At 40.4% G+C, this 17,746-nt stretch overlaps 1 protein-coding gene across 3 annotated transcripts in view; it reads left to right on the top strand.

Moving 5' to 3' along the window:
• Positions 1-332: 332 nt before the first annotated feature.
• The window catches only part of SH3BP5 (SH3 domain binding protein 5), a 25,946-nt gene continuing 8,532 nt past the window's right edge, over positions 333-17,746 (top strand). For 2 of the 3 annotated variants that reach the window (XR_003091934.1, XM_025192544.1), the window contains exons 1-3: positions 333-491; positions 10,629-10,759; positions 17,154-17,196. Coding sequence is in view for 2 of the 3 variants with exons in the window: in XM_025192544.1 (XP_025048329.1) it covers positions 468-491; positions 10,629-10,759; positions 17,154-17,196 (198 nt within the window). In the remaining variant the exon portion in view is untranslated. Of the gene's footprint in view, positions 492-9,128; positions 9,260-10,628; positions 10,760-17,153; positions 17,197-17,746 lie in introns of all 3 variants that reach the window. The other variant, XM_025192545.1, reaches the window with a different exon arrangement.

A 17,746-nucleotide genomic window follows, 5' to 3' on the forward strand; every position in this document is an offset into this window, starting at 1 on the left:
TTGTTTCTAGCTGATTAAAATTAGTGCATACAGTATTCCTCCATCTGTCAACCACATGCTTATTACGCAAAGCTCTGATGCCTTGCATTTCAGGTTTATTGGGAATGAACAGCATGATAATGCTTTACAGATGCCCCTGTTTGGGTGTGAACAGCTTGCTGACCAGCAGTGACCCAGGCAAGGAAATGGGTGGAGTGTCACTGCCAAACGAAAGGCTGGGAAATAAATGCACCAGAGTGTCGCTCTTAATAGTCTGTGCCAAGATGTCTTTAAAATCTGTCATGCTAGATATTCCTTGAAGCTTGACTGCAGTGTCTCTTGTCTAGGCACAACTGGAAGCTCAGAAAGCAACGCAAGATTTCCAGAGGGCTACCGAAGTGCTGCGTGCCGCCAAGGAGACCATTTCGCTTGCTGAGCAGAGGTTGCTGGAGGATGACAAACGTCAGTTTGACTCTGCCTGGCAAGAGATGCTCAACCATGCTACTCAAAGGGTAAGATGGATGAGGGATTGTTTGCCCTAAGTCTGCCTTGCACAGTCTGTTCATTGAGCTAGTTGTTTCATACTGCAAGGGCTAAACTCCCTTTTGGGGAATGCAGAGGGGCTGTAAGTTCATCTATAATGCTACACTGGCTCATGAGTAGCAGTGGACTGTGAAAAAGTACTTGTTCTACTATTAATTAAATATAAAATAAGACTCTGGTGTCCATAGATAGGTCCAAGGGGAGTCATTTAGGATGGGTACAAGACCTGCTGCTCATGTGAATCAAGGACGGAGAGGGTACTCCCTATGCAAGCTGCCCAGGGTGTGCTTTACTGTGCCTGCACCTCTGGTGTCTGAGTTGGAGGCCAGCAGACTTATCTCTGACTGAGCAGTTAGAAAGGGGAAGGCGGGGATGGGATGCTGTCGAGGGTGAAGGTGCCAGAGCAAGTAACCTTGCCCCTGAAAAGGATTGGAATGAGTGAGTGGGAAGAAAATTGGGTCAAAGGGGCCTTGAACCTGATGGTAACAGACACCTTACCCTCTACTGATTAAAGAGGAGGGAAGAAATGGCAGCTGTTTTGCTGAAGGTGGGAAGGGACCAGTGCCTCTTGGAGTAGGAACTGTCCCACAGAAGTAGTTCCTTGGGCACCAACAGTTTGCTGAATGCCCTTAGTGTATTGTTATATATGAGAGAGGCTAGGCCCCCTTTGGTTGAGCAGAGTGCATACATTTTTGAGGGATGAATTTTGTAGCAGTGTTGGTCTGAGACAAAAAGAAATGCAAAAATCTAGAACTCTTGGTTTAGAAATGATACCTTTTATTAGACCAACTGAGCAATTGCAAAAAAAAATTCTGGGTCTCCCTTATGGCTGGGAGCCCATCAGCTGATGGGGTTCCCAGCCATAGGGGCACAACCCCCAAGCCCTGGGGATTGTGGCTAACATGATCCCCAAGGCTCGAGGGAGCATAAAGCCCTCGAGCCCACATGGGATTTTGGTCCCTGCTGTGCATTGCCCACAGCTGGGACTAAGAGTCTTGCAGCTAATGGGGCTCTTAGTCCTGGCTGTGCCTCACTTGCAGCTGGGATCCAGACACCCTGTAGCTGATGGGGTTCTGAATCTCGGCTGTGTGATTCCTGCACCTGGGAGCCCCCTCAGCAAAGAGGGGTTCCCAGCTGTGGGTTCCTGCTGCTTGCCAATGCAGGGGGAGTCCATGACCGGGCTCCTGCTATGACAGCAATAAAGCGTGATTGGATCTGATGCATGATCCCACAGTTGCACCTCCTGCCATACGCACGTGATTGTGTGCAATTTGGTAGATCATGCATTAGATCCAATACCTGCATGTGTAGGGGAGGGCCTGAATAATACCGTGTGTGGATGATCTTACTGTGAAATAAGAAAGCCTTGTTCTGATTTGGCCTAGTCCATTACCAAGATGGTTTGAACTATAGAAGGCACTTTGATTGTGGAATAAGAGTACCCACACTGGAGTTATTCAGGAATAACTATGCTTTATGCTTTAAAATCATACCCTGCTTTAACTTTTAGGTGTAGATTAGCCCTTTGAAATCTAGAGAAGGATAAGTGCTATGTAAATGAAAGTGGCATTCATGGTAGTACATGTGTTTGGAAGAATTTTTCTACTTTCTGTAGTCTCTTATTGCTTTAACAGAATGCAAAAATAACACTTTTTAATACACAAAAAACAACCTAATGTTAAAATCTGTCATGTCAGATCTTGCCAGCTATGTAAGTGAAATAACTCCTCACTCCAAATGGGGCCAGACAATACTGTGACATTAGCTGCGTCCTACAATTTGTTATTTTACAGTGTCCAGCCCTTTATGGGAGCTACTTGACTGTAAAAGGAAAAGTTCTTCACAACTAATTTTTATAAGTCTGTGCTGCCATATACAGTACTTAATACCAAAACAATGCAATAAGAAATGGGAAGCCTGGCATTTGGAAATGGAATATTCTTCGTGTTGTTGTCCCCACTGCCAGGTGTTTGAAGTTCCATTAAATTAAAAGGACAGGAAGAGGGTAGTTTCACTCCTTACCCAGAAGTAATCAGCTGTAGACCCTCCACAGATGTTACCTTTATTTGGAATGAGCAGTCTATGGCTTTTTTCTTTTGAAGTATGGAGGTGTGAAGAGGGGAATTGGGAACCTCTGGTGCTTTTATCAGGTGTTAAACTTTTGATTGACTGTGCTCACCCACAAGTTAAAGTCCAGTCTTGGCTTGGCAGTAGCCAACTCACATTAGGGAAGCCACGGAACATGCCAGCTTTAATCTGATGGACACTCCCAGCCTCACAGGTGAGTGCTCCGAGACGGTTTGGGGAAAGATCCGTATTGCTGTTGCCAGCAATGGAAAACAAAAAACTTTTATCTGCCTGGCAGTCTGGCTCCTTTCATGTGTGCAACTGTTCTGGGGAGGTTGAGGAGTAGGATGGCTCAGGATCAAATGAATGAAAGGCAAACTCCACACAGACGTGATATTGAATCACTTGATGTTTTCGAAGCCTAGTGAGAGAGAGCAGTGGCATAATGTGTGTGAGGAGTGTGTTTCTTTTCTTTTTTTAAGGAATTACATTCTTTTAATACAAGTATTCTAGGGAGATGAAGTGAATACGAAATCAGCAGGCATACTTAACACTGGTGGGATGGATGGGGGAAGAAATGTCAGCAATTAAATTATGAATCCTTGTGAAATTTCTCTCGGTCTCTCTCACGTAGATGATTGTTTCCCCTGAGGCCATCTAAACCTCTAATCCTTCCCTAATGAATAATCTAGGGTTAAAAATACAATTGACTGATGAAAACCCAGGGACTTAGTGCCTGAGATGTAGCTGTACTGTAACTGTGGAGTGCTCTCCAAAAAAAAAAAAAAAAAATGATAGTAGCTATACCATTCTGTGTTCTCAACCTGTAACTTTTATCAGATGAATTGCCCATAATGAAATGTCTCCTGTGGCTAGAGCTGAATGCTCCTTGGAGACCTTTGTGTGTTTTTGATGCCAGTATCAAATAATCTGGGTCATGTTGGCATACTATATAGACTGGCTGAGAACCAGAATGGAAGGGGTTCTACCCTATACTTTCTAGCTCTTGACAGAGTGGTCTGAGTAAATTTCATTTTCAAAATTGTTTTTAGAAGAAAGTATGTATCTGCAGTTTAGTAGGCTTGAGCTAGGTAAGAATGGTGATATCTATACCAATCCTGATTCACTGAACATGAATATTACTGTTTCCAGTAACTGCCTATTTCTGAACAGTTGTATTGGGATTTTAGTGTGTGCCTTTTAAAATGTGAAATTCTAATTAAAATCAATTAGTCAGATCCAGCATGGAAAATAATCAGTGTGGTGCTTGAGGTTTTTTAATCGCACTTTCAATCTATTTTTCTTTTAAATAATAAACCAGTTTGAAATGTAGGCCATAATCTAGGATTTCAATTCATTATAACCAATTACAATAATTTAAAAATATTCAGGAAGTATGTGGTTTGCTAAGTTTCTAAAGAAAGCCAAATTACTGGCTAAACATCTGGAGTCAGTGCGTGTTAAGTGATAAGACAGGTTTGGCAGCAGTAGTCATTTCTCCAGGTGCAGAGACTTATTTCTTTCACTTCAGTTTATTCAACTACTGTAGTTCTATGACAAGCTCATTCAGTTAAGAAACCAACTGAGAGTTGAAAAAGCAGGAAAACATGTTTTCCTCTTCCAATCTGTGAATAAAAATAAGGTGTGAGGGTTAGATAGACTGGTTCTAAAATCTAGAAGGACATTGTTTCTAGTCACCATCAGTTCCAGCCACTAACCTGCAGTTTATACTTCCTGTGTTTTAATAAATGAGTTTAAATGCAGCGCCTGTTTTTATTAAATTTTATTTTGTATGTCACCATCACATGTAAGGTAGTTTTTATTTAATTTAAAAAAACTATTGGGTTCATTTTTATTGCATTCTATTTTCCATTCAAATACAGCTTGACACAAATCATCACTTAAAAAAATCCTAGTAAATAAATGTTGTTCACCAAGTAATACAAATGGAAAATTGAAGAATCTGAATAAAACTGTATATAAAACTGCATAGTTCCTTAAGTTAATAGATATGGTATAGGCTCCAGGTTAACAAGCACCTCCTATATAGCAAAAAGATTATATTTAGTTCCACACAGAGCTATTTTTTAAGTTACCAACCAGCAATGATCCGATTTTTAATTAAAACCTAACAAAAGTACAATTTGCAGAACAAGACAGGGGTAGGAGACCAGCAACGCAGATAGGTTCCCAGTATACTGACACTCTCTCCTATGTTGGCATATTTGTGTACAGAACTGCTCTGTTGGAAAACTCCTGCAACTCACTGCTTCAGTTGCACTGAGCTTTTGGGCTCATAAATGTCAAGTGTATTCGGTGCAAAATAACCTTGCAGAGGAGTTGGTGTAGCAATGAACTGAAAAGCATTCATCAGTGCCATATGTCAGAAGCATGTTATGAATTCATTTGTTTTTAAATTGTGAGGAAAAAACACAGAAGAACTTTTTGTGATATCTTTTATTGGACTAGCTGTATAGTTGAGAGGTGTTGGACTAGTTTTTTGGGCATCACAGAACCTGACAAAGGCCCTTGGTGCACACAAGCTTGTCCAACAGCTCTCCCAACTATACAGTTGGTCCAATAAAAGACACCACAAAAAATCCTTGCCTCTCGGACATTTCCAAGACCATAAAAATTGAAGGGCTACTGAAAGGATATAACCTTTTCTGAATAGTTGGAAAAATAGCATGGAAGAGTTTGGTGTTCTGTGCAGCAAACTGGACTTCTGTGAGTAACTGCAGGGAGGGCTGGAGAGATCTGAATAATTCTCCTGCTTTTTAAGTTGCCACCTTTCAAAGGAGCTTAAGGGAGCTGGGTCCTGAAGCTTTTGTAAAATCCGTTTGATCACCTTAAACTTGCATGTGTTAGACTTCCATTGAACTCCAAATTGGAACACTCATACACATAGTTGTCTTGGGGCTAGGATCCTGGAAGTCAGATTGGGCTTCTGTTCCTTGTTTTGTCCATGACCTGTTGGGTAGGCTTTTGGACAAGTTACTTCACCTCCCTGTTTTTGTTTTCCCTGATTTTAAAATGGAGATAAAGATACTTACCTTCCTTTTAAGGTGGCTGGAGAGGGAAAGGGTTTCTACAACGTTTTGTATTCCTAATGCCATCTCTGTACCTTTTTCAGTGAAGAAAGCAAATCCAATACTTATGGGATGTGAGAAGGTGGTGGTATGTCTTCTTCAACAATGGAGCTTGAAAAACACGTCATTAATTTGGAGTTTCAGACACAATAATGTGCACAAGTCGGCTTCCAAAGCATAGAGTCTAGAGTGGTGAAGGGGCACTTAATGGCATTAATGCTCCTGTAGAAAATCATGTTGCCTAAAGTCATTCAAAAGGAGGGGAAGTTTTAAAGGAAATAAGATTAGATAGAGGTTGAAGGAAGATCTTCCACATTTTTTTCAAAAAAAGTCTGCATGTTAATGTAATCTTTAGATAGCTTTGCTTGCAAATTTTCCTGAGAGGTCCCTCCTTTTGAACAAGGTCTTCGCAGAATTATCTGGTCAATTGTGTGTCTACATGTCCTCACCAAGGCAGGGAAAATGATACTTGTCTCAGATTTAGGTGAAACACAAGTCGCATACAATTTGACTTTAATTTTTCCTCTAATCCTATTGTATTGTACACTTCAGTTGCTCATAGCTGCCAAATTTATGGGGAATCCAGGAAAAATTTATGATAATCTTGCACTGCCTTTTGCAATGTGGCCTTTTCCTGCTCTTTTACAATAATTTCTTGGTATTGGTATTAAGATTTCCTTGAAGATATCTGATTTTCCTCTTGTAGCTGCCTTATCAGCTCTTTTTTTTTTAATTCCTCCTGGAAACTGTACTTAGAGTACATTCTTCATTTAGGATTACCCTAATTTCTTAGGGAAAATGATGTAACTTGTAAAGAATTGCTCTCCCCAAAATATATATTTTATGGAATACCATTGTAGCTGTTGGTATGTTTGTGTTGCCTGGTCTAATGAGTCCTGGCTGATGTGTCTGATCTAGTAGTGGTAATGAGCAGGGATCCTGTTTTTTTTTTTTTTATTTAAAAAAAAAAAAATCCCCAATTTTATAATTATAAAAAGTAACCCAAAATCCATTTTTCCATGATTAAAATGAAACACCATTTAGTGTACCGAAAGTATCTAAATTATATCTAAATTCTCTGATAAAAAATCCCCAATTTTCAGATAAAAGTAACCCAAAATCCACATTTTTCCATTTTAATCAGGGGAAAATGTGCATTTGGGGTTCCTTTTTTTATCTGAGAATTAGCATTTTTTTTTTTTTAAATCAGAGAAAACCAGGATCCCTGGTAATGAGTTAGTGTGCTATTTCTCAAATGGATGTGTGTAGCAAACTTCTAGCAGGAGTACAAACAGATGGAAGGGGAAGTGGAAGAAGAGAAAGGGGAAATATAAATGGAGAGAGAAGAAGAAAAAAGAAAGCATAAAGAGGGGTTTGCAGTTCCAGAAAGTTTGAGAACCACTGGGATAGTCTGTTTTTTAGAACAGATATTCAGAGCAGTGGGTGGGCAAGCCAGCGTAGTGGAGATTGTAATGTATCAAGCTGTTCTCTGGACATTTTTCTGAAAGGGCCAAATAGAAAGTTTAATACAATAATGAAAGACTGAATGTGGGCAGAAGGCTCTCATCTGACCAGCACTCTTAACCAGGCACTTCAGGGACCTGTTAAACCCATCATTCTTCACACACAAGTGTGGAGTTGAGGGCTTTGGGGAAGACTAGATGAGTCAGAAGACTGATAATAAACTCTTAAGACTAATTAAAATCCAGCCATTAAGACTCTCTTAAGACTAATTAAAAAACAGTCCCCCATTGCAGGCAGTTCAGTAATTTATGAGATTAGTTGGCAATCTTAATTTTAGTTCCAAGTAAACAGAGGTCCACATTGAATACTCAAGCACATCTTGGTTGGCAGTCCTGGAGAAATCAAGAGTTAAATGGACATTTTATTTATTTATTAATTTATTTATTTTATGATCCTTTTCCTCATGGAAGTCTTCTTTCCCAGGCCAGGACTAGAGGTGCTTTAGTTGGCGGGGGGTTACTTCTAGGGCTTCTGTCTGTCTTGTACCTGTTGTTTGGAGGGAGAATGTAAATTTTCAGGGCTGTCAATTTGGCACCTTTCAAAAATAATATGCCTAAAAAACAACCAAAAAAGACAAAAACAAGGCAAGGAAGAGGAAGTTCTTCCTGTTCCACAAGTAATTTCTTTCTGAAATTAGAAGGATTTGAAGAAACAGACACTTGAACTACTATACTGGATTAACAGAGGGGAAATAAATGTAGAATGTTCTGAATATTTTGGGGTAGTTGTTATTTAGTTAGTGGCTGCATCTACATGAGATGCTTACTGGCAGTAGGTTGTTACTACTGCGCAGTAGCGTCGGAGGGCACGAACTGTGACGCGATGCTACTGCGCAGTAGTAATGAGCTACTGCGCAGTCAGCATCACCATGAAGCCGAGTTTGTCCAACGCCTCTTAGATATTCTGGGCACTGAGCTGGAGGCAAACAAAAACACAAGCACAGGGAGTTTTGTGGGTATGCAAGTACTGAATGACTGTGTAGTAGCAACTCCACAGTCAATGTGTCATGTTGACATAGCCACTGATTCTCAAAACCTAAAAGCTTCTTGCAAGTGGATGTCCACTTTAGATACTTTTAGATTCTCAAAGTATTTGATTTAAATGAGAGTTAGATGTTAGATGTTTTTACCTCTTGGTGTATTTACTTCTTGAGAATCTGGGCCTTGGGCTTGCAACATTCATCATACCATGAGTTGGAACCTTTAAGTCTAGATATGCAAGCCAGCAGTAGCAGTTACCAAAAACTCTTCCAAAGAAGAATCATATGGCATTCAGTCAACTCTGGAACATCAAGGAATAAGCAGCTCCATTGCTTGAGAGCTTTTAGCAAAAGTTAAATTTTAATTTTTTTTTGTCATGCACTAAGGAAAGCAAACCAGCCGTGCTGTCATCTTATGGGATTGCACATCTTAATTTAGATACTTCCTCACTAGAGCCAGATGCAACCTCTAGGAAACATCATTGTATCGTTATAGTTTTCTAACAGTTGTTCAAACTGAGAGTAAGAGAGGGATTAGCTAATTTGCAGGATGTAGAGCAAAATCTCTTGTGAATGTCTTATAAATACTGAGCTTTCCTCAAAAGATGGGAGTCTTATTTATACACAAAGGCAGTTGAGGAGCACCGGAGCAGGATATATTCCTTCAGATATAATCAAATTGCTTTTTAATGGTAATCTTTGTAGGTTGCAGGGTTCTGCAATATATTTTTATTGCAGAATAATTGGGGCATTCAGACAAGTGGAACATGTTTTTTAGTTATTACAGGGTTGAGAACTCTTGTTTTACTCGGGGTATTATAATTTTAGTCTTTAAGCTACAAAGGCAGTAAGTTTACCCTCAATGTAATGGAAAGTAAAAGGCAATCGGCTTCCGTAAACTGTCTATGTCCCTTTCGCCATGTTTTGAATATCACTTTAATTGCTAGGCTCAGACTGAAGGATGCTGCTCATTTGCTCACAGGAGAATAGAACAATGATGATGAGACTAACATGATTTGAAAACCAGAGTGCTTGCATTTCATCTTTCCTGAGATAAGACTTACTTTGATCTGATAAGGTAAGCTGCAGGTGTTGGAATGTTTCAAATAATAGAAGGTAATCGGAGCTATACATATCCAGAACTTCTGGAAACAGGGTATTGGAGACAGCTGACTCAAGCCATATTTTGTAATAATACTTGCTCTGTTGTGAGTGGGAGAGCTTAAAAATCACCTGCACAGTGAGAGCTCTTGCAGCTAGTTGCTAAAATGTTGGGAATGAGAGACAAGACAACAATGTTCAGAGTATTAAACAAATGAGTCTGCTCTTTGGCTGGGACCTGGCTGGGGCTTCTCTTCATAATTAAAAAAATGTTTTTATGGACCATGAAACAGAAATAGGCATCCTAACTTGCAACTGTGGGCTCTTCAGATTTGCAAAAGCACATGTAGTTGAACACCCATAGCAACAGAAGACACATTTGGCTTTTCTTTTTTTTTTTTTTTTTTGTAAATCTTGTTTTAGTTGTAAGGGGCCAAGGCAGTAATTATTATTTATAAAACTTTAAATCAATGCTTGTCTGAACAATTTGCTGACTTGTGTACAAGACATAAGACTGCCTGCCTGAGTGGGACAGGAACTGAGACCTGTCCATGAGGTATGTAATGTGCTTAATCTGTTTGTGCGCGCATGTGTGTGTGTACGTATGTGTGTGTGTCTCCATCCAGTTAGTAGGGCAGTATTCATGGTGGCTCCTACCTGTTCAGAAGTCTTATAGGTGCCCTGACAGAAATGGTGTCAGTTTATCATTTGAATGGCTACTATTTTCTGTAAATATGGCTTGAAGCTGGCCGATGGCACTAATGTGGAAGTGAGCTTCCAATTGATGGCATGGCAGCAATGGATGGGCTATTGGTTGGCTGGATGCTGGCTACTTGAGGACAATGGATAAGCTAAAATTGATCAGAGACCCTCTTTCATGGACCTACTTGCAGCTCTTCACTCTTTTGAGTAGTCCTGAGATGTTCAGTATTTGGGGCTGTGAGCCCTTCTATAGTACTGCCCCAGCCAGAAGAAGGTTTGTGAAAAGGTAAAGCCTAGCTGGCAGAGCTAGTGAAAGCCAGTCATAAGCACCTAAGGATCATTGAGGAGATGCTGAGCTCTAATGGGGAGGTTTGAGGTTTGAGATAAGCAACGTCAACCAGAATACATTTAGCTAGAACAGTAAGCTGCTTCTGTCATTAATATTGTATTTGTTAACTAGACGTGCTGCAGGTCCTTCCAAAACTTTTCAAAGTAGATTAATTGACAAGAGACTTGGTTTCTACTGTATCCTACCCCCCACCCCCAGCTGCACTCTGCTGCACGAGGTTATGGAAGTACTGTTAATTACAATTGATATGAAGGGGATAAGCATATGCTTATCTTTTTTTTTTTTTCTCTTGAAGGTCATGGAGGCAGAGCAGACGAAAACAAGAAGTGAGTTGGTGCACAAGGAGACTGCAGCCAAGTACAACGCTGCCATGGGTCGGATGAAACAGCTGGAGAAAAAACTGAAAAGGGCCATCAATAAATCTAAGTATGTGTCACAGTTGGTGGTGCCTTTTAATGCTGAGCCTGCTTGCACAGTATGCTCTCTGTGCATCACTTACAGGATTCTCTGTCAGTACTGAACCTACCATGAGGCTACGCAGAGCCCCCTGTGCTTATGTTTTAGTTTGCCTCCAAGTCAGAGCCCAGCATATCGTGCCATAGAATTGTATTTTGGTTAGGAAAGCAGTGAGGCTGTTGACAAACTTCAGAGGTGCAGTGCTGCATCGGCTCTGCATATTGTACATCAGACTTGTTTACTCAATCTTTCTTAGCAAGCCATGCAAGAGCTTTTCTTGTGGAAAGGAAGACACTTCAGAGGGCATAGCTAATAAGCAGTGCAGTGATCAAATGCCTCTTCCTTTGGTGTGTGGTTCTATTCTGTTGCATAGATGTCTATGTATATTTGTTGGTAGGGTAGAAAAGTCACATATTATAATATTTGCTTTCAGTCTGCTTAAAGTGTTTTTTTTCTGTCTCCAACTAATTATAATCCTATCTTGTATTTTTAAATCTCCAGTGAGTGTTTCCAAGTCGTAACTTGTCTGACTCATTTGCTTAATGTTTAATACCTCACTCTAAAAATGACTTGTATCAATTTTTGTTACCGTTTTTGTATAGTTAGTAAAAGGATTAGCACTTCAAGAACCATCAAAATAGATGGTCGCTCCAAAATGTTGTTTGATGTCAGCAGAGCCTTGTCACCTTACTGTTTTTATGATTTTATAAATTAAGAAGCATTCAGCTTTTTTCCAGTATTTGGATAGAAAGAGTTCCATAGATTTTGCAAGAATTACTGGTATTCATCAGTTCAGTTGGTGACTCTCCCTTGGGTGAGAAAATCATCAGAGCAGTGATAGGGCATCCTGCTACCAGAAATGCTTTCTTTTGAATAAGATGGGTATAAATCTAAACTCACAGCACCAGATCTTTTGCATAAGTGTAGTTAGCTTGGTGATTAGGGTTTGTTTCATTACCCTTGCTTCACCTTACAATGTCAAATGGATATGATCTCTTCACTTCCTGCCCAAGCTATTGCATGTGGGGATAGTATGTTCTGTAACAGTTCACCTCAGAGCTTACAGTTTCTCTGGGGAGGGGAGTGGTCTGTATATATTCCTTATCAACTTACAAAGTCGTTAAAGCTAAATATAGCAGACTTTTGAGCTTCTCCAATGAAAGATGTAATAAGAAGTGCAGATGAATCAAAAGAGTGCGCAGTGAAACCAATTTAATGGGGTGGAGCAGACGTCTTATGTAGTCCTATTTGAAAGTTGATCAGTTGTTTAGCTCAATTTACATCTTCATCTAAAAATCATTTGGGACTGAGATGAAATCTTTAGTATTGTAAAGTGGTTGTTTAAAATAGCAGATTCATGATAGAGACTAGGTGCAGACATTTAAAAAGCCCGAGGCAGAATCAATCGAAGTAACATGGTTTTCTGTAAGCGGCATAGTTTAGATCGGTAGTGAACAATATATTACGTTTGCCCTTCAGTGGGGCGGGGGAACAAATCTTAGACTGGATTCTGCCATTTTTAAATCAGTCTGTATGCTGAACTTCTGTCCTGTTACGGGTATAGACAGGTTTCTGATCACTTATTTCGGTAAAAGTGTACCTGGCCTTGGGGGTTTGGTGCCGTATGGGGAGTAATTGGGAATAAAACCACTTCTTCCTCATGGTTTTTATGAAGTGCTAGCCATGGTTGTGCTAAAGGAACTGTTTGCTATCTTCAGTTTTCTCTTCCCGACACTCCTTTCTTAGTGATACAAAGGTAGGGTCTATAGAATTGGAACATCACCTCACATCCCATATGAGCTTCATACAGCCTAGAGAGGATAGCTGTTCTTATTTTTATGAGACAGTTATCCAAAATTTTCCCATGTGGAGGAAATGTTGAAAGAGTTCCCTCTCCCAGTCCCTATTTAAAAGCTACTGTGGTTGTCCTTATTCCTACCTGAACTGAGATGTGCAAGGATTGTTTGTTAAAAAAAAATAATCAAGATACGGGCAGTAGTAACTTTGAGGAGTGTCATCTAGAAGATTTGACTGAGCTGGGTTTTTTTTTTTTTGCTTTGTTTTCAAGTAATAGTTGACCATTTGAAAATGTATGGGCATGTGGGCAAGCAAATAGTTATTTCATTCAACTAGAGTTCATGGCCCAGTGCCTCAGGCTAAAATGATAATAAACTTGCTAATAAACTGGGTTAGCCACCTTTTGGAAGTAACTTTCTACTCTGTTGAATTTGATAAAGTGTCTTGAGCTTCCTGTTAGCTACTTAAAATACTTTATTTAAAATCCAGTCCGGTAGTTTCAGTATATTGGCTGTTGAGAGTATTAGTCTCATAATTCTTATTTATCTGTGATTACAAAATTCACATAGACCCTTTTTCCAATACCAGACAGCACCTTGCAGGATGTTTTCTAACACAATTAAGTGTGACTTGAAGAGTCCTATTTCTGTTAGGTGTGCAAATTGGAGAACTGTTTGGTTTCAGTTTTTTTTTATATATTATCATACTGGCACATGTTCCATGCGTTGATGTTGTCCATCTTCCCTTTTTATCTGTGACCCTAAAAGAACTACCTCCTACTTCCCTTCTGTGTTTTCTGTTTCCATCTACCCACAGGGCAGATGTAACTGTCTCTGTCTCTTCTCACAGCCTTCAGTGTGCTTCTCTGTTGACATGGCTGGAGGTTAGACCAGCACCTGGGCTGTATTGCTTAGATTCGCTATCCTGCTGTTCTTGATCTATAAAATGGAAACAAAAGCATTTTCCCGCATTACAGGGTTGTTGTGAGACTGTATAATAAATCACTGGGGTGTTTTGCATGTTCTGTGTATTGAAAAAATCATAGTTCATCACACACAAAATAATATGAAAGGGACTAGTCCCTCCTCTCCTTACACACCCTCTCCAAGACCTGAGATTTCCTAAAGTCCATGAGACTAAGAGTTAAGTTGGAGCATGTTGCTCACAGGAAGGACCACATGGGCAGTGCCCAGGTAATCATCTGGGTCAAATTCATTCCTTTGCAATTTGTCTATTTAAAAGACAAAGGAGACTGTTCAGACACCCTTAATAGAAAGGGATTGCTTCAGCATAAAATCAAAAACAAAGGAATAAACAAGCACAGGAATACAGAGCAAAAACTTTCTTACCAAGTTTTTTCTTTTCCTATCTCCTCTTTGGGGTAACTGCATGCAGAGATTAACAGTCCTGTTTGCTTTATCAGTCTGCTTCCAAAAATAGTGTTTACAGACCTAATTAACATACTGGGGAACTAAGGAGGCTTCTTTGTCCTGGGACCCCAGAGACCTACACCAAACCTTGGAACTAAACAAAATTTAACATTGGGAGGGATCCGGTTCTTGGGATTCTACTCTCTGCATTTGAACTGTTAATCAATACTGGTCCAAAAATTACTGCTTTTCCTACTACTTTCTAACATGCACTTTTTTTATGCCAACTAAGGTCAGAAGCTCATTAGGCCTTTGGTTCTTTGGGTTAGTCTCAAAGGACTGGGGACCTAGGTCTTAGCATAAGCATATAATCAAGTCACACAATTCACTCAGTGGTATCAATATACTTAAAGTAATATCAATATACTTAAAGTGTTAATTGTTCATAAGTTATATTGTCAGCCTATGTGCTAGCAGGGTGCTCTCTTACAATAGTGGAGAATATAGCAAATTGACTAAACTGCTTTTTGTAGCCTAATATCAGTATAGAACCTGGAATCTCAGATGTTGAAACCTTTATTCTGAAGTAAGGTTGTATGTAGATCTCCCAAAACCTACTCTGTGAAACATAATCTCATTCTTTGGAAAATGAGTTACCTGAGGGAGGCTACATGGACAGGAATGACTTCTGGAACCAGGTTGTGAACTGCTTTTTCCACTGTTGGGCAGTTAGCTCCACACATCCTAAAAGAACAGCTTGCCACAAGGCAGTATGCTTGCCCCATTTTTATTCAACATCTACATTAACCATCACCCACTTCCTGCCGAATGTCAGCGTTTCATCTATGCTGACGATCTCTGCATTGGCACACAGCAGAAGAATTTTGAGGACACAGAGAAGATCCTGGAGAGCGCACTGAACGAGATGTCAGATTATTCCCTAAATAATTAGCTCAAACCCAACCCTAGCAAACCCCAAACCTGCTCTTTTCATCTGAGGCACTAGGATGTGGAATGACACCTGAATGTCACCTGAGGTGACCAGAGTCTCAAACATCAGAAACACCTGGTCTACTTAGTGGTAACACTGGACCATACACTTTGTTACAAAAAGCACATATTAAATACCAAAACCAAGGTCAACACACAAAACAACATTATGCATAAACTCACAAATTCTAAGTTGTTGGATGGAACTGGCGAGGAATTGCCCACTGTGAGGAGTTAGCATCTGGCTCCAGTTACAGATGGCACATGTGGCAGAGCCTGAATAGATTAAGGGTGGGTCTTGGCAGATGCAACTTTCTCATGAAATCATGGGGCCTCTACGCATTGGTGATGCCTACGGGGTGCACGGGGGTACACGTGCACCCCCTGTGAGTGCCGGTGCATCTCTGACAGGCCATGCTCCCCACTTAGGCGATGGGCAGGGGGGCAGGTGGGAGCGCTGGGGCCTCTTCTGTGAGTGCCAGCCAGGGAGTGGGAGTGCCAGATGAAGTGCCACGGCCCCTGACTAAGGCATCACTAGTCACCCATGCCTCTACACGACCGACCAATGTGTTTGTTAGAAGAAGCGAATTATGGATCATCTCCTGAGATGTCCTGTAGCACCAGAATGCACCCCACAAGATTTGGCAACATCAACACCAGAAGCAGTGGCCTGTGCAGAATATTGGGAGCAGACCATACAGAAAGAGTGGATTGGAGCCATGATAAAGAAGAAGTAGTGCCACATGAAGTTGCCTGTCTGAGCTTACCAAGCAGGAAAACAATCCACTGTAGGAAGTAGAGAGATGCAATGTCCAAAAATATTAATGAAGAAGGATGTTTTCTACGTCAGTGTGATATTAAGAGGGTGGGTGGTTGGATTACAGATAGTAGCTATGGAGCACAATGACATGTAGGCACCCACAACAAAACTACATTGCATCGCGGCAAAGCATTAGATACGACTGTGGCATAGGAGTGTGTTGTTTTTTTTAATGCAGGTGAGGTTTGTTAGATGAGCTTAAGTTGTAAAGCAGGGTTAGCAGAGCTTTATGTCTGTTAGTAGAAAACCAGACCCTGAGGGATTTGAGTTCAGTAGCATGCTACTTCACAAGACATTGCAGGGGTGCTGCTTGCTAAGAAAACATATATCAGAATCCAGCTTCAGACGTGGAAGGAGAAGGGGTGGTAGAAGCCCTGATTTTATATATGAAGATTTACGTGTCTGTTGACTGCCTAGATTTTTGAGGCAGGTCCTGAAATGTGTGTGTGCCTGGAAGCAATATTACAGTTGAGTAAAATGGTTTCATTCTTGCTCTGTGTAATGTCAACACGTTGATGGTTCGCAGCCTGTAACACTTTAGGCTAGAATTCTTTTTCTTGGCTTTAAACTGCATCCTTCATATCCTTGTAGTCTCCTGACACTATTAAATTCTGCAGATTAAAGGAAGAAATGGCTTATGTATGGCTCCTCTCTGTTGTTTGGCTGAACAAAAAGTATTGGACTACCATGCAGCTGGAGAGAGACGTGCAGTTGGACGCCTACATCCTTCCTGCAGTCTGGACATACTTTAGCAATGCAACATACTTTAACATTAGCATTTTAGGGTCACAATGGCCCTAAAATGAGTGTGTCCAGATGTGCAAGTTTGAGCTTCACTTGGGACTTGCTACATAAGCTGCTAGTGGACACATGTCACTTGGGCTGGAGAGTCAAAGGTGGCTGGGTGTGATACTAGTTGCATCCCTCCCTTGTGAGCCACCTAGGTGTGGGCAGACCTTTGTCTTGTTCGTAAGCATTCTAAAAAAACTCCTGAAAAGTCAGAGACCTGTGGGGATGTTTAAAGAATTGCCAGGAAAAAACAAATCTGAAATGGTGTATTGAGCTTGAGGCGCAGATTCTGCAAGGTACTTATATATATGTCTCTAATGAGACACTTTGTTCCTTATGGTTGGTGTGTGCTTAAGTATTTTACAGAGTCCAGACATACGAAGTCCAGACTCCAGCACATAGTATTTAGGATAATGATCTTGTTAAGAAGCATTACAAAAAATCACAAATGTGGGTGTTTAGTCTACATAGGCAATCTCAGATTAAACTGCTGGCATCTGTCATAACTGCTTTAACACTGTGGGTCTAAGTAGCTTTCACTACAAGCTTTTCTGTGCTTCTCAGCAATTGTATCAAGTTCTTCTTTGTTTTTCCACAGGCCTTACTTTGAACTCAAGGCAAAATACTATGTACAGCTTGAGGTATGTATCTACTTCAGACCCATGAAAAACTGATTATACAGGAAAATGTTGAAATTCAATGCAAAGTGCTGCTCTAATCATTTTTCTTACATTTCAGTGCCAGACAAATTCTATTCCGAGCCATTTATGTTGAAGAACCTACTAAGCATATTTTAAAGATAAGACACCAAAGAAACTTTTGTTTCTATTTGTGAAACAGGAAGGCTCCAAAATCTGCTTTGTATCTTTGTACTTGTTAGAACCAAGCAAATATAATTTGACCAATTTTACCTGGAAATTATGTGAAGTTTATGAATGTCATTTACTCTGTGGTTTTATTATTTTAAACTGTACTTAGCTCTACTTTTGGTTAAATCACATGATGCTATTTCCTTTTCTTGGTTGGATACCAGTCTTGCAAGTCAATTTTGGCATCAAGGCTTGCAGAAAGCAAACCTAAAATAAGCTTTCCTTCACTGTTGAAATGTGAGCTTAAAATCTATGCTAGGAAACTGAGCCAGAGGGTGTGAACAAAAAATGAATTGACTGGTTCGGGGGGGGGGGGGGGGGG

The sequence above is a fragment of the Alligator sinensis genome, unplaced genomic scaffold (assembly GCF_000455745.1).
Source record: "Alligator sinensis unplaced genomic scaffold, ASM45574v1 scaffold1159_1, whole genome shotgun sequence".
In the NCBI taxonomy this organism is placed as follows: domain Eukaryota; kingdom Metazoa; phylum Chordata; order Crocodylia; family Alligatoridae; genus Alligator; species Alligator sinensis.